This window comes from Gavia stellata, chromosome 2, assembly GCF_030936135.1.
Source record: "Gavia stellata isolate bGavSte3 chromosome 2, bGavSte3.hap2, whole genome shotgun sequence".
Classification (NCBI taxonomy): domain Eukaryota; kingdom Metazoa; phylum Chordata; class Aves; order Gaviiformes; family Gaviidae; genus Gavia; species Gavia stellata.
This window is the reverse complement of record NC_082595.1, coordinates 54,769,629-54,796,797: the sequence shown is the minus strand read 5'-3', so window position 1 is coordinate 54,796,797 and position 27,169 is coordinate 54,769,629. Positions and strand designations below refer to the sequence as shown.

At 37.7% G+C, this 27,169-nt stretch overlaps 1 protein-coding gene across 1 annotated transcript in view; it reads left to right on the top strand.

The window, feature by feature from the left end:
- NKAIN2 (sodium/potassium transporting ATPase interacting 2) overlaps positions 1-27,169 on the top strand; it is a 545,680-nt gene that overhangs the window by 277,808 nt on the left and 240,703 nt on the right. The window contains exon 3 of the mRNA XM_059835455.1: positions 13,913-13,993. Within this exon, the coding sequence (XP_059691438.1) occupies positions 13,913-13,993 (81 nt within the window). The remainder of the gene's footprint in view (positions 1-13,912; positions 13,994-27,169) is intronic.

Genomic DNA, 27,169 nt, shown 5'->3' with positions numbered 1-27,169 from the left:
ACTTTTTATTTTACCTTTATATGTAGATCTAATTTTATTCTGTTGTAGTTGTTAGTTCTGATGCAGTTATGGTCTCCATGGAAGTTTGGGACCCTGACTCATGCAATGAGGGGAAAAACATTTTAAAAATGTTTCTTAATTAAAAGATTGACTAAACTACTGATAGAAAAAAAAAAAAAGTTCATTAAATTTCTGTGGGAATGGTGTGTCATCTCTGTAGAACAAGCTAGGGCTATTTAGAACATCTTAGCTATATGTTGCCATATATTAATCTGTTTGAATCCCTCACAGTGTATCCAATTCCTGCATTTGCAAAGCTTTCCTGGTTTCAAAATGTGTAAAATGAGGTGAGGTGGTATTTTTGCATGTTTTTTTTTTTCCTTAGAATTATATAGTGCACAATACTTAAAACTATGCTCCTAATCTGCCATAGTCTCTGCATTTTATTTTAAAATGGACTTTTTGTCCTTTATTTTATGTTGTGATTCATCTCATAATGGCTTTGTTCATCAGTGTCTTATCTGTAGATACCGTTTTCTTTCCCTTTGACTACCAGTACCATATCTTTCTTTGTTAAAAACATGTAAAAATGGTTTTGGCAAAACCCACCTTCCGTGAATGCAAAAAAATGCACAAAGACATAGCCTATTAGTATCTCAGCACTAGCATTTCTTTCTATGAAAGAAATGGCACTTTCACGGTTATACAGGCTACCCATGTAAAACCTTTATTTGGCACCTCTGCATACTGAAACTGTCCAACTAGCTGATAAGCAGGCACCATGCCACTGAAGCAGATGGGTATATCTATAGAGAGCCAAAAGACAATGTATGTGCATCAAGTGTGGATGTTCGTGGCAGGCTTCCCAGTCAGTGATGTCTTAACGATTAAATGTCCTGAGTTTTTGCATCTGTAGTTACAGAGTTGCCAGCCTTACTCCTGGATGGTCTTTGAAAATCTCTCATGTTTTATTTTTAAAGAACTTTTTGAGAATGCTTGATCTAGAAGGTACTTGAGACAAAAAGGTTAACAGTAAAGGAAATAGTAAAGATAACCTTTCCCAGTCCGGAAAGACACATGCGCTCACCCAAAACTGAGATGCAAACTGGAGTTCCAGAGGAAGGAGAATGAAAGCATTATTTAGGGTATTCAAGATATGCAGTGGAGAGAATCAACAGGTACTTCCAGAGAAAGAAAATCAGATACAATCAGAGAAATGCAGTTACCATAATTTTACCAAAAAATAAGTGTTTGGAGGTTACATCATGAATCAAAGAGACTCAAAGCCATGAATAAGGAACATTATGCTATTCTTTGATTGTATCACATTTAGGGAAATAGAATTTGGGCAGTCTATGTATATTACGAGGGCTGGACCACAAAATTACCTGATTACATCACCAGTTTATTCTCAGAACTGGGAGAACGTATTGCATGCAATATTTTTAGCCAATGTTTTTTGATGCAAGTTGAAAGTGAAGGAAAAGACAGTTTCCCTAAGATATGCTAAGAGAAGGTTTTTCTTTGTTTCCTGAATAATACAGAGCCAAACATGCACACAGAGCCAGGTATAAAGCCTCCTGAGGAAGGCCATAATTCATCCAATAAAGAAACAAAGTGTAATGTGTTCTGGTGATTTGAGTAAAGTCAAATATTGATTGATAAATGAGGAAGATATTTTTAGAATAGTACTTCCTTTGAATATATGCAGTCTGGCTTCAGTGTGAAATGAATATTTTTTAGACACACATAGTCTTAAATTTCCCAAAAGAAATTAGAAAATGAAGTCCGTTTTGCATTTTATGCTCTTTTAGAAAGAGTGATGTTTGAGTATCTAATTTTATTTTATTGTTATAGCTTCAGATTTCTTTTTTATCTCATTGAATACATTCAAGATTGAAAAAGACTGAAAAAAAGCCATGTTGTATTAAAACATACTGGTCTTGCCAATCAGGCAGTATTGCCAATCAGATGTACCAGAACAGAATAAAGGAAGGGGAAGTGTGTTCTTTATCCTCCCCTCTCCCCTCCCTGTGGCTCATTAGCGTCACTCAGTAAGTCAGTCACACTCTTGTGGGCACCATGACGATCTCACAGGTATTCACCCTCTACACAAGGAAGTTGCATCTAACCCTGTGCTCACCATACAGTTTCATGAAGCTAGTTTTTGTGCCTCTAGAATTTGGCTCCATCCACTCCAGCTGTCTTAGCCTTTTAAACAACATTCAGTCTGGCTCCATAGTACAGTTGATTCTAAACAGCTGTGCTAGTTGGGGTTCCTTTAAAGGTGAACACTCTGCTGTATGTTTGTTATCTCCAAAGAATGGGAAGTGACCTTTGCAGTTGACTGGTACTTTCAAAACAGCCACCAACGTCACAAACCAATGACTTTGAAAGTCTGGGTGCTCTCTTCTCCAACCCTGAAACACCAACTCTCCTAGTATCTTAGCCACCTCCCAATTTTTTTCGAAAATTTTGGAGTGGTCTTAGGAATTTCTGAAAATCTGTGCTTTAGAAAACAGTTCAGAGAGAAGTAAGAAAGCACCCAATAATCCTCACTTATTTTTCCTATGATAAATAGATCTTTAGCTTCAATTAAATCTCCTTTGGAATATGAACACCAAGGACCGAACTCAAAGCACTGTGAACTCAATGGTCAGGCTCCTCATGGCTTTGACTGTTAAGGCATTAAGTCAAAGAAAATGGAAGGAAGAAAACAATACCTGGGAAGCTGAATACAAACCTCTCCCTTTATCAAAAAGGTCATATTGTAAATTGCTTAGTTTTAGCAAGAATTTTGATGTATTCACTGAGGGAGATGGATTCCCTTTATAAATAGTTGCAGTTGGCACTCAAATACTAAGGCATCAATAAAAGAATCTAGATAAATGTCAGTATAGTTCTGTTCCTAGCAACAGTATCTATTGATTTATTTTTTGCATTCTGTTAAAAATGAACACTGAAAGAATTCTGAGTGTCCTGATTTGTATTTTTAATAGGGAATTTAAATGGGCACAGCTGCTGAAAATTCCATTAAAATAAACTGTTCAATGAGTGAATTATAATCAAGATTTTTCTTTTTGGGTATTTCTGAAAAGGCTGGAGACACCAAGGAAACAGTCAATACATGTGTAGCTCCACCAATATGCTGATGTCTGAAGCAAATTATGGCTTCCCATCTTTCCAGTGAGAAGTGCTTCTCATTAGATTACAGCAAGAATGTATTTCTTATGTGTATTATATCTGGACAAAAACACGTTGCCTTTCTGGCCGCACATTGTCCAGTTCAAGGAGGAGGGAGAGACAATGTTCCCACCCAGTTCTGATCACTCAGCAGAATAGGTAGGTTCCTCCTAGGGCTGCCTGAGGTTGAAAAGCACCTAGAGAAGTGGTCCTCAGGTGGTGAGGCTGGTTTACCCTGGGTGAAATGCAAGCATATGGCAGGGTGAGCACAACACAGAGTCCATGTGGAGAAGCACTGCTACCCCACAGAGGGGCTGGGCAATTAGTGAGGCATATTGGACTGCTCTCAAGAACTGGTACCACCAGTGGAGCCTCTTAGTAGGGTGGTGGTCCCCCGACTGGGCAACGGCAGGGAGGGAGCAATACCACTTCTTCCTAAGGGGCTATTCACATATTCTACAATTACACAATCTATTCTTGAGCATTTTTCGAAACATTTCTTAACAACTGAGGCAGACTTGTAGATACAAAACTATCACTTTTGTGCTAAATGTGTGGGATTTTTTTGCAGCAGGTTCATTCCACAGTAAGAACCACTCTCAGGTAAAGCCTTGGATAAAGCAGTAGCAGTTTATAGTAGCCTTGTTCATGTTTCTTTTTCATCGCTAATTCATTGGTAAAATGTTCTGTGGTGCTGCAAGTTACAGTGAAATTTTACAGAAACAGTTCCTGCAGTTTTCCCCTAACATTTAATAATAAAAAATACCCGTAGAAGACAGCTTGAATTCTTGTGAATGCAATTTCTACACTGATCACTATATACGAACTCTGATGAAATCCAGGGCTTGAAATGCTTAGTGTCTTAAGAATGTTCTAGAAGGCAGAGTTTGGAAAAATTCATTCAAAATATTTCTAGCGCTTGCATTGGAGAAACAAATGACCTCCAAAATCACATCATTTTGCTTTCTGACTTTCTTTATTTCTGTGTCAACTATAATAAGAATTTAACAGCTGATAAGAACTGCTCAAGAAATAATGCCATTTCAAAGCTATGATTTCAAGTTTTTGGATCTTGTATAGCATTGATTTCTAGTGCTAGTAGCTCTGGAGGTAGATCCTGGTAGATTCATGTTGGAATTGAAGGAGAGGGGTAGAAGAGGATCTAAACAGCGCTATTTTAAGGTTCACTATTGCTTGACCAGCTTAAGTTATGTCTTGAAAAATAGAGATATCAGTAGAATACCGATATAAAGAAAGCATTTTGAGCTCTATTTAAGTGAGAATTATCTGTATATTATTTTCCTGTTACTTACATTTAATTAGTCATTTCTATTTTGAGAGACTTTATAATCTCTTCCACAAACAAAAGAAAGAAAGCTGAAAAAACTAGGAAAGTAACATAAAAGGAAAAATATCAATCCATCTGTGAATATATGCATGTATATGTCTGCAGCTGGGTGAATATGTACTGTGTTGCAGTAAATTGAGTATTCAGATATTTGAAGTTGCTTCCTGCTGGTGAATGTTTCACAACAAAGATGTGATCAAAAGAAACATAGGAATTGAATGATGAGTGAAGCCAAACCAATTAAAACCGTACTAAGTCAAAAAGATAAAATAAATATGTCCTGTTAAAATTCCTGCCCTACCTTACTTTCTTTAGTACATAAATTGCACTTTTATTAAAAAGGTCATGAGCTTTAACATATGGATGCAGTAGAAACCTAAAAAGAACCACCAAAAAATAAACCCAAGAAGAAGAGAATTTGAGATGACAAGAAGAAAATTTCTCTGCTCCATATTTGTAAGAAGAATGGCAGAAATATTGTATTTTTAAAGGAAACTCTTTTTAAAGTAAGTTCTTAGTTACAGAACACGTTCATCTGGGGATCTAGAATATTTGTAACACCCTAGTGTAACATAGTAGATTGACTGAACAATGCTAAAATGTAAGTGATGTATACCTGTGTGCTTACTTTTACATTTTGGCCATTCACCCTTATAGCATCATGTGAAAAGAAATCATTATTCATTAAGAATAGAGTGACTACAACTGAGAAGATGTTGTGTACCTTTCTTATGAAGGCTGTATGAATGGGCTGATATGGCTCCTGAGCTGATCATGGGCTCTTGGAATAGAGGTTTGTCATTTAGTGTTTAGGGTAATATTTTAAGATGGTACAGTTGGACACTGGAACAGAAGCTGAAAAACAAATGAAAGTGATGCAGTACCCAAAAGCAGCTGTCATGTTAGCACTTCTTCCAACCTTTTCCACTAAAACCTAAAGAGCTTTGAATCCAAGAAAGAGAAAATGAACAAATGAAGGATTCAAGCTTAAGCATTAATGGACCATCAGTGTGTGTAGGTTACAAGAGACAATAGTTCTCAGAAGATGTCTCTTCAGCAGTCCTTTGGGGATATTTTACGCTGGTGGCATTTAAATTGCTTTGTTCTTTTTGTTTATGTAGAAAAAAGGGAGTGCATATCTACATAGTGTGGTGTTACTATCTCATTTTTGGTGTCACCGGTATGAGATTTTTACTGGGCTCTGTGACATTGGGAATTTTGCCTTGGAAGAGTTTAGCTTTCCAAACAGCAAGGGTAGAGTGATTTGTCTCAGACAATGAGAAATGAACCGAGCCCTGGAAGTGCCTTTTCCTCTCAATTGACTGTAATGGGAATCTAGACACTGCTCAGAGGAGGACATCTGCATTGCAGACATCTAAATGGGGGCAGATGGATACCACTCCGGCAGTAATGTGCTCTGTAGAAATCCAGCTTCTCTTATGTAGAAGGAGTTGGAGTTATGTCTTCAAAAAACCCATAAATCTCTGCTGTGCATTCTTGGCCCAGAACAATTCTGGTACACAAGAAAATGGAAATAAAACAGAAGAAGCCAAAAGAAAAAAGAAGCCCATTGAGCCCCACTCAAGCTATAACTCCCTGCCTATGAGTAGATTGAGTGGTGACTGCACATCATAGCAATGGGCTGGGCTCTGGGCTGTCCCTTCATCCATTTGTGACCTGACCAGAATGTGCCTCAGCTTTCTTCTTGCCTTTTATGCTATGAATCCTTCCCACACAAATCAAGGGAAAAATAGAGTTAATACACTCCTATATAAAATGAGGGCTTATAACTGAGTCCAAGGAGCTTGAAAGTTTATACATAGCCACCGGGTATATAGAAGCCTCTGGGAAGAAATTTTAAGCAGCACTTGCTCTATATCTGCAAGCAGTGACTGCTCAGGAGTAAAAAAACAATCCAACAGCCAGTTTTGGCAGAGGACACTAATTATTAAAGTGTAATGTAAAGGAAATAAAATATCAGAGATATTTTTTACCTGAGGGAGCAAAGGGAAGGTGAAAATATATATACATTTGTGACTGATAAAAGGCTGAAGAGCCAAGGACTCACAATGCCAAAGGGTTAGAAGATTTCCTGGTAAACACAAGCAGACAAAGTAGTCTGTCACTGCAATTTGAGACAGAAAAGTCCAACAACTCAAAAATGGATCATACAAAATCAATTCACATTTGCTTAGAAACAGAAACTCACAAAGATGGACAGTGCTCTGACACTGTAGCTATGATTGTTTAAAAATTAAAAAAAAAAAATAAGGCAAGAAAAGGTCTAAGTCCTAACAATAAGAAGAATTCAGCCAAGCAAAACTAGTGCAAGCTGCATGCTGTGACAACCCACAAGCAATGAAAAAAATCCAAAGGATTATATCATTCTGCAAGAGCTTCCCAGTACATTCAAGAAAGTGAATGAATATTTATTAAAGTTCAACTGGTTGCACAAAGACTTCTGCCTCCAGGAACTTTATTATTTGTTGTCAAGGCTACTGGTTTTGGCCCTGAGCTCTCTCCCATTGAGGCCTATAGGTAACTGGGCAGAAGACTTTCATCTGGATCATTATCCACCCAAGGGTACTGAGGGAGTGGCAGAGGAGCTTGCCAAGCCACTCTCCATCATTTATCAACAGTCCTGGTTAACCAGGGAGGTCCCAGACGACTGGAGACTTGCCAATGTGACGCCCATCTACAGGAAGGGCCAGAAGGAGGATCCGGGGAACTACAGACCTGTCAGCCTGACCTCGGTGCCGGGGAAGGTTATGGAGAGGTTCATCTGGAGGGTGCTCACAGGGCACGTGCAGGACAACCAAGGGATCAGGCCCAGCCAGCACAGGTTCATGAAGGGCAGGTCCTGCTTGACCAACCTGATCTCCTTCTATGACCAGGTGACCCGCCTAGTGGGTGAGGGAAAGGCTGTGGATGTTGTCTGCCTGGACTTTAGTAAAGCCTTCGACACTGTCTCCCACAGTATTCTCCTGGAGAAGATGGTGACTTGTGGCTCAGACAGGTGCACTCTTTGCTGGGTTAAAAACTGGCTGGATGGCCGAGCCCAGAGAGTTGTGGTGAATGGAGTCAAATCCAGTTGGCAGCCGGTCACAAGCGGAGTCCCCCAGGGCTCAGTTTTGGGGCTGGTCTTGTTTAATATCTTTATTGATGATCTGGATGAGGGGATTGAGTACACCCTCAGTAAGTTTGCAGATGACACCAAGTTGGGTGGGAGTGTTGATCTGCTCGAGGGTCGGAAGGCTCTGCAGAGGGATCTGGACAGGCTGGATCCATGGGCCCAGGCCAAGTGTATGAGGTTCAACAAGGCCAAGTGCTGAGTCCTACTCTTGGGTCACAACAACCCCAGACAACGCTACAGGCTTGGGGACGAGTGGCTGGAAAGCTCCCCCACAGAAAAGGACCTGGGAGTGCTGGTTGACAGCCGGCTGAATAGGAGCCAGCAGTGTGCCCAGGTGGCCAAGAAGGCCAACGGCATCCTGGCCTGTATCAGAAATAGTGTGGCCAGCAGGAGTAGGGAGGTGATCGTGCCCCTGTACTCGGTGCTGGTGAGGCCACACCTCAAATACTGTGTTCAGTTTTGGGGCCTCTCACTGCAGGAAGGACATTGAGGTGCTGGAGTGTGTCCAGAGAAGGGCGACGAAGCTGGTGAGGGGTCTGGAGCACAAGTCTTATGAGGAGCGGCTGAGGGAACTGGGGTTGTTCAGTCTGGAGAAGAGGAGGCTGAGGGGAGACCTTATCGCTCTCTACAATTACCTGAAAGGGAGTTGTTGTAAGGTGGGTGTTGGTCTCTTCTCCCACGTGACAAGTGATAGGACAAGAAGAAATGGCCTCAAGTTGTGCCAGGGGAGGTTTAGGCTGGATATTAGGAAAAATTTCTTTACTGAGAGAGTGGTAAAGCATTGGAACAGGCTGCCCAGGGAAGTGGATGAGTCACCATCCCTGGAGGTGTTCAAAGAACGTGTAGACGTGGCATTGTGGGACATGGTTTAGTGGGCATGGTTGTGTTGGGTTGATAGTTGGACTTGATGATCTTACAGATCTTTTCCAACCTTAATGATTATGTGATTCTGTGATTAAAAGTGGAGCACGGTTGTTCTTTGTGTTAGGTTGCTGAGAGCAGCAGTTCTGCTTAAAACAGCTGGTTCCCACACATTCAATAACCGAATCTCTCCTCGGCATGAGTTTGGCTCCTGATTCCTTTTGGAGTCAGGCTGGGTTTTCTGATCCTGCTCTGCACTGGAGGCTTTCTGCTGAGGTGTGGCTCCTAGAGCTGGACTCTCCACCACACTGTGCTGCCTACACCCTTATCAGCTCTCACGGTAAATCCTCAGGCAATGGGAATGGCAAGGAAACAGCAAAATGTGCAGGGAAGATTAAATTAGAGAATGGTGCCTACTAAGCGGCCACGTGAAGTCACCCTCTAGACCGCTGTAGTTGCCACTTTAAATGGACTTCTCCCATGGGAGTCTAGGTGAGGTCTTTTACTAGTTCCAGGAAAGTGGAAACAGAACTTTTGCTGTTTGGTGCTGAAGAGTTTCAATCAGGAAACATCACAGAAGGTTGTGACAACTAAACCATGGGCTTCACTCTTCAAGAACAGCTGACTCCACCAAATAGTTGTTTCTATTTCAGAGGGGCTTTTCAAAGGTAAGCAGAGCTGTAGGCACCTCAGAGATTAACTAAATGTTATCAGTAAGTTTAGATAGTATGTTGGTGCTAAGTATTCAGAATTCCACTTGTCAGATTTGATGGAAAAAAGTTAAGTTTAAAGATTGTATTTCTAAGGGATGTGTCTTCACAGACAGAGGAAACTAGGGGAAAACAACTTCAGAACCAAAGGTAATGATAATTGTGGACAGTTGTTACTGCATTATTTGAAAGAGGTGCTCCTTCCTAGGCATGCTGGGCTCAAGGTAGTCTTTGAACAACTCAGGTACTGTTGTCCAGGTAGCATAAACATTCACATTTTTAATTACTATGCCAAATGTAGTAATTATCAGTTTAGAAATGCACTTAGTTTCTTTTTTCTGAATGGAGCATGGAAGGGTCTTGGGGCATAATATGTTCAGATTTGGAAGAATCTAAAACTAAAATTGTGTACATTCCTAAAAAGAAAATAAGTAGCAAATCACTAATCACAACAACAATTCAATTGCTTTGAATTGCACAAGGTAATATCTTGTAGGTCTGGAGCCCTTTTATCCCTCAGTCAAACATGATTGAAGTTGACTCACATATCCAAAAATAATTTGGGAGCAAGAGAAATGCCATGTAAAGTTCTTGAAAACAATACTTAAATTTAAAATGCTCATAGCTATCAGAGTTGTTCACTATTTATACTTGAAAGGTATGTATGTGACATATTCCTCCTTCAGGCAAAGTGACAAGAGTATTAGATGTGAGTTCTGGTGACCAGGTTTATATCAAAGGCAGTAGGGGGCTACCTGGACCTTTGGTTCTTGTGCCCTTGTGATCATTTTTCTATGAGCTGTGGAATTAAGTCTAGTCATTTAATTTCTTTGACCTTCAGTTTCCCTGTTAGTAATATGGAGATAATGCATCCTAGCCAACTTTGAGAGAAGTGTGAAGAGGGATGTATGGATTCTTAGTACTGTTACAAGTATTTTAATATTTCAGTTTCCCATTCCCCAAGAAAGAAGACATCTTATATTAATTTGTGATGATTCATAGCAAATTTTCAAACCGGTAACTACACAGTATCAATAAATCATAAAGTAGGTAATTCTTCTCATAATTCTTTGTAGAGGGTTATAAATTCATGTTTACTTGAAGAATGGTAAGCGTATTTTACCATATAAGAGCTTTATTTACATAATTTATTTTACAAAAACAGTAACTTTTACTGATTGGCTACAACTTTGCAAAATAGTATGTATTTAAATCTTCAGTCTTAGCCTTCCAGTTATACCTCTTACCAGTGTGGATTTCCATAAAAATAATATGCTTCGTTGTCACTGCTATGCTTCCTGTCAGTATCTCCTGCTTGGTCAAGTGTGTGTTCATCAAGGTTCTTGTCTTATTGATATGTGACTGCTGTAACATTGTGGTGGCTTCTGTCAGATAATGCAGCTGTCTTGAACTCCCACATACGAGAAAAAAATACAGCTATAGCCCTTTGAAGAACTCTTATAAAATGTGTTTCTAATTAGATACATATAATAGAGAGTACCAGAGGGATTTGTTCGTTGTCACAGACCTTCAGAGCTGAATTTCCGCAACAATTTGCTGAAGCACATAGACAACAAGAGGCATTTATGACTGCATGTGATCCAGAGATAAGAGAAGTGCTAGATCTGAAGCATCTGAAATAAGAAGCAGTGGGAAGCAGAAGCATCCTTGTATTTCAAGATAATTATACTCAGTGTTTATCCGCAGAATTCAGGCAGCAAACACTTAATATAACATTTCACAAGTAAGCAGTTTAAAACATACTTTTTAAAGACATTTTTAAACCTTATCTGTAGTCCAATAACAGCAGATGTTTTTTAAAAGAGTGTATCTAAAAGCCAGATAAATTTGTCATTTTTTTGGTGATAGACTAGACAGTGGAAAAGAGAATTTTCACTTCTTCATGTAAGCATTAGGCTCTCTGCTGGGACAAGCAGCTCCAAAGTGCTGTGGAGTGTTCTGCTGGATGTGCTGTGCACAGGGAGCTTTTTAATCAGCTGTTGCTTACATGCAATGTGACAAATTGTGCCATGAACAGCCGTTCTAATTAAACCTAGTTTCCAGTGGCTCTCTCCCACATTTTTTTTCCCCTTCATGGAGACCGATAAAAGATGATCCTGTAAGTTTTTCTCTGTATGAGGACTTAATAGAGTATCTCTTCCCATTTGTAGGCCTATTTTCCTGAAACTTTTGTGAAACAAAATCTTTGAATCTTCTAGCCTTTTGTCCAGTTTCCTTAAAAATCTTCAGGAGATTATGTCAAGAGAACAGATATCACACATGGATATTACTGCTTAAGTCTCATTTCTTTGGGAAACCAGTCTAAATGCAGTATTTAGAATTCTCAGTATAAGAAATCCAATTATCTTTGTGTGTCAGAAGGAATGTTTGTATTAACTCCATCAGAATATATGTGGACTTGTATATAACATAAAAGTTTAAAACAATTGGCAAAACTCAGCAAGTTAAAATGCTGCAAATTTAGAAAAAAATGCCAAATTAAGGTTATTGAACCTAAATTAATGTATCCTTCTCTTGTTCTGGTAGTTATTACACTCCATGTTACATGTGAAGCCCGGTGTACCATGAGCAAGCTACAGGAAAATGAAAAGCTCAACATACTTAATTTCTCAGAGCTGGGTTTAAAAAAAAAATATGAGTGTGCTCAGACCATGCATCTGAATTAAGTTACTATGTTCCAAAATTTTATGAGCAGCCTACGGTCAGAGTAGATGTGCATTAGAGAGGCCATGAAATCTCCATCCCTGGAGATATTCAGACCTCAACTGGACAAATCCCAGCACAATTTGATCTATGCTGGTTGTGCTTTGAGCAGAGATTGGGCCAGGTGACCTCCAGAGGGCCCTTCTAACTTATATAAATCTATAAGCTATGACCAGATCTATGGACCAGAAAAAGCTGTCCTATAAAGTATATGTAATCTGTATGCTTTAAATTACCTAGAATTACTTCTGTGTAAGGCAATTCAAACCTTTAAAACTGTGTTCCATCAAATAAAAATTATATTTATCATAATTCTTTAAAATCTGTACATGGTCTACCTAATAGCTAGGCTGATTGGCAATTATTTGGTTATCTATAAAAATAAGAAGTTGGAACAGGCCTAAATTTTACTCATGTTGGATGTAGTCTCACTTTAGATCTCCTCAGAAAGGACAGAATTGTATTATTTTCACAGTATCTAGAAGATAAAGTAGAAAATGGCATGTTGAATGACAGACAACCTGATGCAAAACAGCAATTCCAATAGAAGTGAAAGAATCCTACATAGGTTGTTACTGAATCTAGAGAATAAGATTGTCATTCATGACAAACAATGGTTTGTCATACATTTTTTGTAAGGGATGGATAGTGTACAGTCTGAAATATTGTCTGCTTATTCAGAAGTTGATATAACCCAGAGGTGTGCAGAAAACAAGTGTTTCCTGATTTGGGAAAGTAGTTCAGCAAAATTTAATCAATACAGTTTGGAGAAAAGACAACAAAACAAGAAAAGTAATTCTGTAAATACTTGAGAGAAATGGATTGGTGATATAAAAGGAGCAAATAGCCCCCAGCTATAACAGGTAGGGAACAGTGTTGTGTCTGTGTCATATTTCACCCATATGTAGTGCCATGGGTCAGTGGAATGAAATTAGCAAACATGCAGAATTGAATTGTGAACAACTACAGGATGGCTACAACAGCCATTAGAAAAACAGTTGTAGATCCTAAGGTTTATTAGATGATGGAATAATTTGTCAAGGGAAGTTCTCAAGCACAAGCTTTAGTTAAGAGTAGCAACAGCAGGTCAAACTTTATTATACAAGATTGGGAAGGGAAACGTAGTTTCCAGTCCTAGCACATAAGGTCTTATGAATACAAAAAAGAAGCAAAGAAGTAGTGGACAGAAGGAGAGAAAACATGTACTCCATTACTCACATCAGATATGTGAATAAGAAGTTTGGCAACCACCAATGAACAGATACTGCTTAAGCATGAATACTTCTCCTATAAACTGTAAACCAAACTAAAACCACCACCACCACCCCCAATTGTCTGTTTAAAATACAGTCTAGCCCTGAGGGTGTTGAATAATTATGAACCATGCTTTGGAATGTCACAAGATATATTGATAGAGGCAGCTGTCATGACCAAATCCCTCCATATTTTGTAGAAATACTGCAAAATAACTTATATATATAGGTTCAGTTTCTTGACACTAAATCCGAAGTGTTGCAGAATCCAGTGCCTACTTAAATTAGGCTTTGTTATTTAGTAAGTTATATTTGAATAACCATTTGAATAAACAGCTCTGCACTTCTCACATATAAATGATACTATGTGGCTCTCTTGATATTGCAATATTCGCCATTTGAACAATAATAAGAGATCCAGATTAGTCTCAAATTCAAATGTCAGATCTATCAACTGTTTTCTCAGATACAGATTTTCTGGGGTGACCGAGTACTCACTAGGTCACTCTAGATTGTGTCAGCGAAAGGGAAGAATTTCTTCTTGATTCTCTTTTATATGTAACATTTTTATTCATATGCACCATATTTATTGTCTGATTTTGTCTTGGATTGAACTAATGGTCTGATGAACTAAGTTTATAGTGAAATTGCAGTTGATAGTGAAATTATTAATGCACTGTTTGTCTCTTCCTCCCTGCAGTATGCTGTCTGGCTGGTCCTTTGGGTTACATGGAACGTGTTTGTTATCTGCTTCTATTTGGAGGCTGGGGACCTTTCAAAGGTAATTTAACATTGGATACATTTAAGCCATGAGCACTGTGTTAACGTGCCCCAGTCGAAAGGCTGTGTTCTATTTTACTCATCCTCTTAGTTTTACTAGAATGAGTGTAGTATGGTGGAAATTTGGAGTATTCTGGGTATGTTAGAAACTTTTAATCTAGACAGTAGTGAACATTTGTGTTTCTGGTAGGAATGTTATGACTGAAGACACAGTTGAAATCCATAGGAAAAATGTATTTTCCTAAGAATGACATATTTATAGGGTTTTATTGACACTGTAAGTGATAACACATAAAGTGGCAGTTGGTAGTGGGCTCAAACCAACATCTCAAACCAAAACTCCTACTTTCTAAGGTGTTCTCAGAAGGTTGGCTATTTGTGGAATAAAACATTAGCAGTGGTAACAAATTATTTTGTTAAAGTAATAAGCTTCAACTAAGTCTAAATATTGCTGTCCATGCTGAGTTATGCTCACAGTGGTGTGAGCTGACCCTGAAGGAGAATCCCATGTGTGAAAAAGATCACATTCTCTTCTTGACTCAGGTATTTAATTGCCATTCCTGATTAAAGGGAGTTTAGCCCAACTGTAAACTACAGATGTAATTCTCTGATCCTTTGTGAGTTACTGATATGTTACGATGAAGAAAGTTAAACACAATTATAGGAAGAATAAATGAGGCAAAGGTACTTCCTTACCTGTATTTTCTTTCAAATCACCCCCAAAGTACAAAAGATACTAGAAACTGGGATATTTCATCCCCATGTATTCATTTTTTTCAAAAGATGCAGACTTCAAAAGGATCAGAATTTCATTTCCTGAGGGTGTAATTTTCTGCAGGTAAAATGTTACACTTTCTGGGTTTTATACCTTCAGACATGCCCAATCTCATTAAAAGCTTGGCAAAACCACAGTAAATAAAAGAACTTGTGTATATTATCTTTTATTTCGTTAAAATGCTTTCTGTATTGCTAAGTGAACTAATGTATATAACAAACACAACACCTGTTGTACAATTTTGCTCAACCCAATCCACCCTCTTTCCACCTGCTTGTTTCAGCCACCTGCATTCCTAAACTTGTAAATGTTGGGATTCTTATCATGTCTGGGGAAGTGAAAGTGGGGCGGGGGGGGTGGGGGTGGGGGGAGGAAAGGAGAAGCAGCTGTTTAAGCACTGTGTTTTAATGGGTATAAAAAGAGCTTTAGAACACTAGTAAGTGCTACTTGGAATAAAGATTAGCCAAAAACAGTATCTAAACCTGGAATTGATTTTTTCTGAAGTCTAGGCTGTGTCATCTAGAGTGTTTCCCAACCAACCATATGGTTCAGGCTTATATTTGGATGCAGTTAAAATATGTATTTGGTGTTTAGAGGTATTATTTGTTCCAGTGATATGATCTGCCTTGACATATCCAGTAGAGTATATTCCTTCCACTTAAGTTGGTTTTCACACCAACAGCATTGATAAAGAGAGGGAGAAAAGGAAAAGTTCCTAGAAAATGGATTTAAGAAATAGGTACACATCAACTCATTATCTGCAAAAGGTCTAATTCACATATGGGACACCACTTTCCTCTCCCTTTCAACTGCACATGGTACATCAAAACTTGATGATCAAATCTTCTGCACGATCTAGGGCCTAGAAATATATGTCTAGTGGAAAAATACCCACCTGTTTGGACGGATAAAACTTATCCTCCTGTTCTAGATCCTTTAGAGGCTCCAACTGTTTTACAGACCTAGGTATCTTACGAAATAAATCATTTTAAGTTTTATGTCTCTCAGTCACATTCATACGTCTTGCACTGAATCTTCTTTATTATTTATATTTTCATCTGGGAATAACTGCAACTTCAAATCTGTAATGATACTCCCGTGTATTTTTTTGTGCTTGGAATGGCACATAGAACCTTAAAAAAGCTCTGGGTCTGAATTGGTTCTAAATAGAGACTAAAAAATAACCTTTAGGTAAGTACCAGAGGGATGCCTCTGAGGTTGTAAACCATGAAAGAGGATCCTGCACAGCATGGCTTTAGGAATTGATAGGTTAAAATTACAGCCTAATAATAGTTCAGCTGGGTATAGTTTATTTCTATATGTATAATTTATAGCTTTCTACCAAATAAAATAAAATAAAGGCTTTTTAAAAAATTTTTGAGAACAGCTTTTACTCTATGTGTACGTACATCAATTTTTCCATCATCACTTGCTGATACAATGGAGACGAAATATTACAATTGTTAATATATCTTATTACAAAAGGCTTGCTAGCTTCATCTTTTTTTATTTTAGTTGTGGGGGTGGAGGTCATGACATTTTTACAGCTTCTCCTTATTACACCAAAACAGGACTGCAAAGACTTGGAAATTTTTAGTACAATGAGGTAATCATCTCTGAGGAGACTAAGGAGGCTCAAGGATTATTAGTGAACAGCCATGCAAATCTGTTTGCATTATACACCATTACAATCATATGTATCTTCTGGAAAATATCTGTATTTTCTGTCCTTGAGGCACAGTTGTCTTTGCTGAAACTCCTTCACAGCAAACTGGAATATTTATGGCTTAGAAGGTTTGTAACAAAGCGGAAGTGCAATCACTTGTTCTTAACTTTGATTGTTAAGTGGATTTGTGAATGAATGCCTAGAAAACCCACTTCTCAGACTTATTTTCAGTGTTACTCTTCAATAATATTTAATTAGTCTGTGTATCGTTTTGCTTGCTGATGAGTTCCATACACAGTATAAGTAGGACTTTAAGGTTTCAGGAGTGGTAATATTTATTTTGGCCTGTGGCTAGGCAAATGTAGCATATGAAAAGCACAACCCCATCTTGAATGAGGCACATCAGAAGTACACTAGTGAAACAAAAAGGAAGACAGAAAGCATCTCTGAGAAAATGTAATATTTCAATGATTTGTTTAAATATATCAAGAAAGGACACAAGGAACTAGATTTAGCTATCTCAGAACTAAAAAAAACCCAACCCCCCCAAAATCCCACAAAATGTTAACAGTCTCTTTAACATTTTTTACTTTCTCCTTCAGACAAAACTCCCATTTACTTCTATGGGATTCAGCTGCGACCTCTGAATAAAGACCTTCAGTAGAAAGAGTGCTACAAATACTCATGTAATGAAGAAACAGCACTCTTGCTTAAAGGCATTTAAAATCTTCCCCTAATGATGTCTAAGGATCCCACAAGCAGAATAGAAGCAGAGTAAGAACTACCAAACTCACATTTTTAGTTTAAAAATGAGTAGACAATTTTTCGCTGCAAAATATGCATGGCTGAGGTTGCACTTGTCCCATCACAAGTGTGAGAGTGTAGAGATGCTGCTGCTGTCTTTTACTGGGAGTCAGGGTAGAGGCTGGACACGGGTGCTGGACAAGGGGGACCAGCTGGGGTGCAGGGTCCAAAGCAGCCCTTGCTGCACATGGTCCCAACCTCATGCCAGTACTTTCGATTCTCCTTGCATGCATCCCTACTTGTGTGACCAGATACAAGAGCACTCCTCTCACTGCTGCCTGGCTGAGCTCTGGTATCACTTTTCCGTATTCCCTACAGTACTATGTGAATGTGACCAAGAATACACTTTTTAAAAACTTGTTTTAACTGTCAAAATTGACTTAGTTTCTATTTGTGTGGCATTCTTGACATCTTCCTTATTTATACCTAAAAACATACAAAGGTTACATTTAACATATTAAATCATAAGGTTGTACTTATATGTCTTTTGACACAAAAATTAGATGTTTGAAAGTCAAACACTGCAGTATCAAGAAATGCCAGAATTAAGGTTGCTTGTATAACCATAATTTAGCTCTCTCTGTACGTTCATTTTTATATAGCTTTTAATTATGCAGTCACAACTGTATTTTTTTCTTTTTCATGATCCTTTCCTTAGTCTTTGTACAGCATGGCCTATTTTACAGATAAATCAGGTTTGGGAATTGAGTGAGGCTGCCATACTGGATCTAACTCCAGTATTGTAGCAGTCAGAAAAAGTTTAATAAAGGGGCAAGAAAAAAAAAAAAAGATTGTGCTTTTCTTACCATGTGTGGCCATTACATACTCTGTTTTCTTCTCATTGGCCATTATGTAATTAGTTTCCATACTTCATACAAGTAAATCCTGTACTTCAACTCTGCTCTGAAAACATGTAGAATAATACTGTGACAGCTTATGTACAGAACTGTGGCACCTAGGAACCCTAAGCAGTGGCAATAGTATGTATATAGCTCACCATGTGTAGTTAAAATGCAGTTACCTCATGACTTTAGCACTCATTCTACAGATCTGAGTTGCAAGCTACTGTTCTTTAAAAAAAAAAAGTTGCTGTTTGCATTCAAATGAGGTTACTTCCTTTCCAATATCATCCTGAGCTGCAACACAGGGAACATGAAAGAATAGGAAAGATTAAAAATATACACCTATTTAAAATTGAAATTATTAAATGTGAGACAAAGAACTGAATGTATTATAGCTATTAAAATGTAAACTAAAGAAAAATATGTAATCAGGTTGTTTTCTGCCAGAAGTTTTAAGGGAAATCAAATGTTTCTGAACACATTTTCTCCTACTCACTCCAAATCTCTGCAAATATAAGATAACTTAGACCCACAAAATCACAGACTAATTCATGTTGGAAGAGACCTCTTAAGGTCACTTAATCCAGTCTCCTGCTCAGAGCAGCACCAACTTCAAAGTTAGAACAGGTTGCTCAGACTTTCAGCCAGTCAAGTTTTAAAAGTCTGCAAGGATGGATATTTCACAACCTCTCTAGTTCTTCACCATTCTCATTGTGAAAAATTTTCTCCTGATATGCAGTTGAAATTTCCATTGCTGAAATCTGTGACATTGTCTCTTGTCCTTTCACTGTGAACCTCTGGGAAGAGTCATACTCCATCTTTTCTAACACCCCCTTTAGGCTTTTAACCGAGATTGAGTACTTCAGCTTTCTCTTTGTCCTTTCTGTAGTTGAATTCCTATTACCAACCACACACAGCTTGTTGCACCTCACAAGTGAAAAGCTAATTATCATGTGACAAATAATCAGTTCACTTTTCACAATTCTACATGCTTTACTATGGAAGAAAAATGAAGGGTCTTCACATAAATGTAAAGCTACATAGTATCTTAAGTAAAATGGAGACAGGTGAAGGTTATCCTTGTTATCTGGAAGAAGTAATAACACATTCAAAAATAATTAGAATCCTTTAGTTCAAAGGCAATTCAATTTATATCAACATTTATGTTGCCTGATATTGTATTTAGGGAAATATTGAAAACATTGCGTATAAACCTTGCAGTCAAATAAAATGCTGAAAATATGTAACTCTTCCCCTTTCCTGCTGAGGTAAGTATGAATCAGGAAGGTTAACCAAAACTTGGTGAAGGTTCCCCAGTAACTGATAGGGAGCAGAAGGAAGGCAATATAATGGCATTGCTGGGGAATACCCCTGGGGAGAGAGACAGCTCTGGGAGTGCAGAGGAGCTACTGGAGAAATTAAGATTTAGGGAGAAAGTTTGCTGCTGTTTTATTATCTGCAAGTATTACCCACTCTGTAGCTGAACTGCAAGTTTGTTTTCCATATCATGAAAGCAGAGTAATAAAGACAAATGTAAGAAATCATGTAAGTGGGATTCCCCAACTGCCAATGTACACTGTGGTTAAAATCACTGTTTTCATACTCATAGTCATAGTTCATAGTAAACTAAGGCCAGAAGTGACTTCAGAATATGGCTAATACATTCTCCTGCCTCCAGCCAGGCTCAGAACCAACCTGGACTATGGGAGAGCATCAGATGCAAAAGGTCTTAAGGAAGAAATGAACAGTTTAGGAATCCAGCCACAGCTGATCTTCATGTATTAGCAACTTTTCACCACTGATAAGTCCACCTTTCCCTCATTGACCTGAGATGTTAGACCAGGATTAGCCAGATATGGCTGACTTTTGGTGGCTGTAGTGCAGTCCATCCCTTCTCTTTTCCTTTTCCATTGGATGACACTAATGGGAAGAGAAAGAGGCAGCAATGGTCGTAGCACTTCCTGCCAACAAATTAGCGTCAGCCCTGCATTGCTGGTGGGGATAAATGGAAGGGGTGGGAGGAAATACAGAACCTGTGTTTCCTTCTACCATTCCCATTTGTCCCCACGATCTTATCTAGCAAAGTTGTAAAGATAACGAGAAATAGGCACCTGCTAGTATTTTTCCACTTGAATATCCTAACATTGGCAAGCACACACCCACCTATGTGTCTGACTTTCACGTGCCACTGCTTGGATTGATACCTAGTTGCTCTGAAGTGCAGTTTATATCCATATGCAAATTAACTGCAATAATGCAAATTACTTCAGGATATGATTTGCATAGCTTGTCACTCATGATGCTTAAAAAACACTCTGACTATGAGTGCTGAACACTTTATGCAGCTAATGTACTCTGATTTTAAAGGGACAGTTTGATACCTAGATGAAGCTGGTGAAAGAAGGAAACAAAAGAAATAGGTCATTCATCTTCAGTGTAACTCAGTTGTAACAAAGCAATGAACTTGGCAACAAGATTGAGCTTACACCAGTTACACATTCATTCTACATTACTTCGTGTCCAGTAGTATAACCGTTATACTGCTTTGATTCCACATTTACCAATTATTTTCGTAAGGAGGTAGTCATTAACAGTTAAATGTCAATGTTGCACATACTCTAATAAAACAACCTGCAGGATGTTTAATTTTGAACATATTACCTTCCTTGGATGTTGTTTTAACAGATGTCCTGTTAAGATAACAGAGAAATTAAATTAGTTTTCAGCTCAAAGCATCTGGTTAACTTTGTAGGTAAATGCCTTTGAGCGGTAAATCTGACCAGGGTTTTCAGATAAATAGCTATCAGAATGTTTTAAGTAAATGACTTTATTTTTTCACTTGTATTACTCAGGGCAGATTTGACATGCTTGATCATATATCTAACAGATGAAAATTGAAAATAGTGCTGGCAACCAGCAGTGTTAGGTTATTCTGAGGGTAGTTTCATGGGTAGAGACTATTAAGCATGCTTATGGTTTCAGATAATTTAGTTTTGCACCAATTTTTAAACCTCAAGATCTTTATCAGCTATAAGATAACTGATTATAAAATTTAAACTATTTATTACTTAGACATAGCATATGGTGGAAAACATTTAGATAAAAGTGGAATTTTTCATCTCTTTAATGGTGAAGCAAATTGTGATAGCATATCATTCAAAGTATAGAAAAATATGAAATATGGTTGTATAGATTTTGCTTATTGTACAAAGTTTATATTTTAAAATTCTGTGATATATTTTATGTTGAGTTCATGAATAAACATATATCTGCATATTGATTTATATATGCACACTTTTCCCATAATCTAATAGTTATGCACTGAATACAGGAACACATGAAAATGAATAAGTGTAGTGACTGATCAGATGATAATTCCAGATGATAATTTACATGTATGTGTACATATTGTATGAATATCATATATGTGTGTACATAGGTATTAAGTACCTTAGTTATACTGTTTAGATCCATAAGCACATATAGCATATGCCTTACAACTGCATATATTATAGTTACATGGAGGTTTTAGTATATATCTAAAGGAAGTGCCATGAATATTTCTGCAGGTCTTTCAAATGCTACAGCCAAGACATTGCAGAAAAAATAAATATATATTTATGAGATTACTTTTTAATATTTATTACGTATATTGCAGTACCATCTAGTGGCCCCAGTTTGATATCAGGGTGCCATTATACTATAAGCCCTAGACACACATGATATAAATAGAGCCTGTCCTAAACGGTACATAATCTTAGTATGTGATAAAACGGAATAAGAAGTGAGAACCAACAAATAGGAGACTACAGGGAGAATGCAAACCAGTGTTACAACTTTGAAATTCTTCATGAAGTCTGGATTTTCTCAACTTTCTCAAGTTTTTCCCATGTTTCTCATCCCTGTGAGGGTGGATAGGCAAGTGACACAAAGCCCTGTAGCATTTCCTGGTCCCCCTCTCTAAGGAAATCACTTTTGAATGCTATAGTGCACCATTGCTAGCATTTCACCAATTGTTTAAGGCACTGGGGGAAAAACTACTGATTTTGCTTAAAATGAAAAATCAGAAGATAAATTTATTGCCAGTGAAGCAGATGCTCAGAAGGTCACAGCTACAGAATGCACGTTTGCTATGACAACTCCTCTGGGGAGTTGTCTATGCCTCTCATAGACAGGACCTTTCCTATGTGTCTATATATTGGGCTCTGAAATCAGCTATGGATAAGGGCTGAAGGATTATTTACCATAGTTGAAAGCTGGGGAGTCTGCCAGACCACCCACTCATCTTTTGTGAAAGTACGAAAACATATGAAAATATGTACTGCTTTTTAAAACCGAGTTAAATGTCACTGTCTCATGGTGTCAGGTTTTCATTTCATTATTTATTCTTTTTGAGTCCATATGCAATACTTTAAGATAGTCCTTAACAGTTTGTTGTTCTAAATGTAGGTGCAATGGCTAGAATATACTTTCTCCACATTTACTTCTCCTCTAAATGTAAATAAATAATTGACCTTCTAATTATAATCTATCAGATAAGCTTCATCTTGTGAACCAGAGGTCTACCAGAAATTTCAAGGCAACACTAAGCCCATACAGTTTCCGAAGAGCTTTGTATTACTTGGAATTTCTGAAGGAAACCTTTCTGATCCTTATGTTCCTGAAAATTATGCCAGTGTTAATCCAGTAGGAAATAAAAATTCTCTATTGCCTTCAGCATCTTTTCACATATGAATAAGCATTTATTGAACCTGGGAAAGCAACATGAGCTGTGAAGCACTCTCCTTTTTTGATCCTGTTTAATATTGTCCCCATCCCATAGGACAGTGTGAGTGCAGCCAACAAGCAGTGCCGTGTCATTTTTATCGTACTCCTTTCTCACCACTGCTGTGGTAGCAGCAAGCTTACAGACCATAAGGCCATGCACTGAAAATGGCTGCGGTGGCTGATCATCTCTTATAGTGGTTCATCATCTTTAATGCTCCGTATTTGCAGTTGCCTTTCTGCTGGAGGGTCCCACTCCTATCACCCTGCCAGAGCACTGAGGCACTTAACATTCATGATCTTTCTCTGGGCTAAAATACACGGGTGTATCTTAAGCCGCTCCTATCCACCACATAAAATAAGTTCTTACACACCCCCCCAACTTTGCACTGAAGCAGGTGAGTAGCTGCTAGAGAAGACATTAATAAAAGCTAAGGAGGCAGTAATATGTTTAAACGGTCACAAATATTTCAAAGTGAATGTCTACCCTAGTCACAGAGTCAAGCTATGCTTTCTGCACCCCAAGAGAATTTACACTCGCTAGATATATCTCCTTAAACATTTAAACAGATATTTCCAGAAACATGGTGCAATGTAACTATTCAGGATACAAAATAAATTAATTTTTCATCCTGTAAAATTGCTACCTCAAAACTGTATAATTAATTTTAAATATTAGAAATTTTTTCTTTTCATTTTCTTCCTTTCTCGTTCCAATGAAAGGGATGTTTCCAAACCTGCAACTGAAAGGCAGCAATCTGTGGTATATGGATAAGTGAATCAACGAATGCCAACTTTGATAACTCTGTAGGATTTGGTTATGAATTTTCGTTAATTGTCCATAATAAATTATTCTCTGGCAAAACCTCATTGACTTCAGTGTTGTCACACTGCAGCTGACAGTGCACTCTCAGCTTGTTTTGTTTTGTTGATTCCATATGCTCAGAATGAAGGACTAGCTATGAAAAATATTTGGTCTCCTTTTCTAATAATCCACTAAACTCAATGATTACCTTTGTGAATTTATCCCCAGAGTATGAGTTCACTCTAGTGTTGATGTTTTGAAAACTTGCTGCTGCTGTTTCAATGACATTAATTTTAAGGGGCATCCTATCTATTCAGGAGTAGACTGCTGTACTAAGGCATTATATCCCACTTATCAGAATACCACAAACACCTATTTGGGTAGAAATTGGATTCTGGTTTTTGAGGGTAGTATTTCATTGATTAAATAACCTTACGAATTGAACAAAAGTGTGGTTTATTGTGGGTTTCATTCTAAAACCCTGTTCTACAGCAGGCCACAGTGTAACTCAGGCTATTTTTCTTCCACCCTACAATAGTTGGCTAATTCAGCAATAATGAGGTGATAATAACGTGCTGTGTCTGCGTATCTCACTGGTGTCTTTAAACTGCCAATGAACCCTTTTATAGAAAAACTGCTGTTTGCAATGTAGAGGGAGAGTAAGATCAGAGTACTCAAAACTATGTGAAAAGAAATAGTTCCTCCTCTACAGATAATTGAGACATACCTCACTACTCAGATGAAAAAAAAAGGTGTTGGGTTTGTCAGGCTTTTGACTATATCTTAAAAGTGAATTGCTCTCCCTATATATATAGGGGTCCTGTCTATGACTTCCAATCAGATGCGCAAAGCAATCTCTGTCTTCCACTTTCTTTCCTTGGCAGTTTTATATTTGTCACTCCTCTCTTTTCCTCCCTCAGCTTATTAAAGCTGAACACTTTTTTTAATCTTGGCTTTGCTCACTACTGGCTCATTCCTCTGATGCTCAGCACATCCAAATGTATTCTAGCTGGTTTTGGCTAAACTGGCAAGTTTTATTTTGCTTTGGAAGTATGGGGAAACACTGTATTAGAGCGAGGTTTCATTTAGGTATTTGTCTTTAACTGCCACTTACAGAATACACTAAATGTTGTAATTCTGTACTTCACTGCCCATTGTAACCACATGCACTTGATTCGTAGTGTTCCCACAGATGTTCCTAAAACCCAAGTACAAGACATCTGTCCTGCAGCAGCAATGATAGGGATTAATTTGCATTAGGTGGAGAAGTTAAGCAGTTGGAACATATTTGTTTATCTTAAAGTTTGATTTAAAGGAAATTTTTAAAAAAAATTTCTCATTAGAATATTCAATATCATGTTTATGTAGGTGTGTTTGTTCTTTCATATGTTGCGTATGACATCATAACACAAATTTTAATGAAACATTGTTAAATATGTTGCAGAGATAACCTAGATAATACACAGTATAAAAGCTATTTGCATAAGAATAATGTAAAAATAAGGATAATGTAAAAATTGATACTGTCTGTTGTGCAAAGGTTATCTGTGCACATTAGTGTCTACCCAACTGTAGTTAAACCTAGGTGTTCAAATGGCCGTGTAAGAAATACTGCTATGGGTGATACTGAAAGAAATTCCTCCTTTGGAAAAGCTTCTCCTTAAGCCTAGGAAACTAATCACTCGCTTTTATTGGGAAACAAACATATACATACATATATACATACATATATATTTGATCGGTGTTTTCTATTTCATTTGACAGCACATATATGCCATTCTGTGTCTGATTCTTTTTCTTTAATATTATTTTTTTTATTTCTTTATTCTTATAGGTATGAATTCTACAAAAGAAGCAAATTCTGTTCTTAGCTCTTGTTTATTTTACTTTTTTTGTTTTCATCAGATGTTTTCTTGTGTTATGAGTGCCCTGGTTTACATTGTGCAAAATTATGCCATCTTCTTTTAGTTATTCTGTATTGAATAGTTCCTATTTTACTTGCCAAATACTATCAGTGCCTTTCTGTGTGGTTTAAAGTATTTCAATCACATAAGTAGTTTCAGCTCAGCACGTGGATATACAATATAGCAAAATTTGTGTAGAATGAGAAAGCTTTTGAGCTTCTGACTATGCATTTTTCACAGTTGACAAACAATGATGGGGTTCAAAGCACAAGATGTTTCCTAAAACTACAACTTTTGGCTGTTGTGTTTGCCTTCCTGAATTCTGTGGTTTAATTTCTAATAGAAGAAAAAGTTATGAGCTCAGACAGCTGTTTGGAAGAAGAGGTTACAGGAGTGCTTAGTAACAACAGACTATGATACTATGTAATTAGTTTTTTTCTCTCATTAGCATATACAACCTGCTACAGGAATGAGAATATAATGATAATTGCCAGACTCTTGGGTTTTCACACTTGGAAATAGTGTGAAGTACAAATCTGAAGTAATTTGGATTCTTTCAAGAAATGTCTCTCTCTGCATAGTGAAAGCAGGAGCTTGTAACACACTATGGAGACTTAATTTTGATGTTACATGTCTTCCAAAGCATCTCCAGGAGATAATAGTACTTATCCTGATTCAGGCCTCAAAGTGAAAATGAGTGCAGCAATGTTTAACTTGTCATTAAAGGATGTTTGTCTGTCTCACAGTATGTAGCATTAATGATAGATTCTGCAGAGTAGAGTTGTCTCATATGAAATGTCGCTGAAGACTAAAGTTTACTGAGAAAGTTTACGTAGGAAATTCGTTTGATACCTGTACCCATTCTGTTTAGCTTTAGGCAATGTTTTCAGTTGTTTTTCACAGGCACAAAAATGTGTCCGTTAAAAAGAATATATAAAAAGTAAGGTAACTTTTTTTACACTGATATGATTGCCTACTATGTAAGACAGTACTCCCTTGTTTCCTATCATAAAGAAGCATGCTTTCAAAGTTGTTAAGTATCAAGGCAGTGCATAAGAGGCATAAGAGGCAGTGCAAAATATTACAAACATAAGTGGCAAATTGCATATGAGTATTATTTCACATACAACTTAGGTCTTTGATAATGCAAACTGTAAAAATTATTTTCAAATATTATTCACAAAATCTGCTATTTATTTAAGATGGTGGGTTATAGGCATGAAAACATGGACTCAAGGAAACCAGCAAGCCACTGTGAGTCCAGAGGCTGATGATGTGTCTTCGTCTCCTTCTCAGCGGAACATGGCATCCTCCCATGCCCATGTGACATGTCCCTTCCCATGTGTAATTCTTCAGTCTCTCTCACTCCTCCTTTTTACACTTCCCCTGTTTTCCTAGACACCTGCCTGATGCAGGTGGTGATGGGCTGAAACACTTTTTGGAGATCCCTGCTTTTCTGCCTAGACTGCCAACATAGCTCAGAGTAGATACCTGACTTCTAGACAGCTAAGGTTAAATGAGCTGAATCCAACCCTAAGTGCCTATCACCCATTGAATTCATGGTAGTTAAGCACAACAGGATGCCTTCCTTTAACACCAAGCTCCTAATATAGTTAA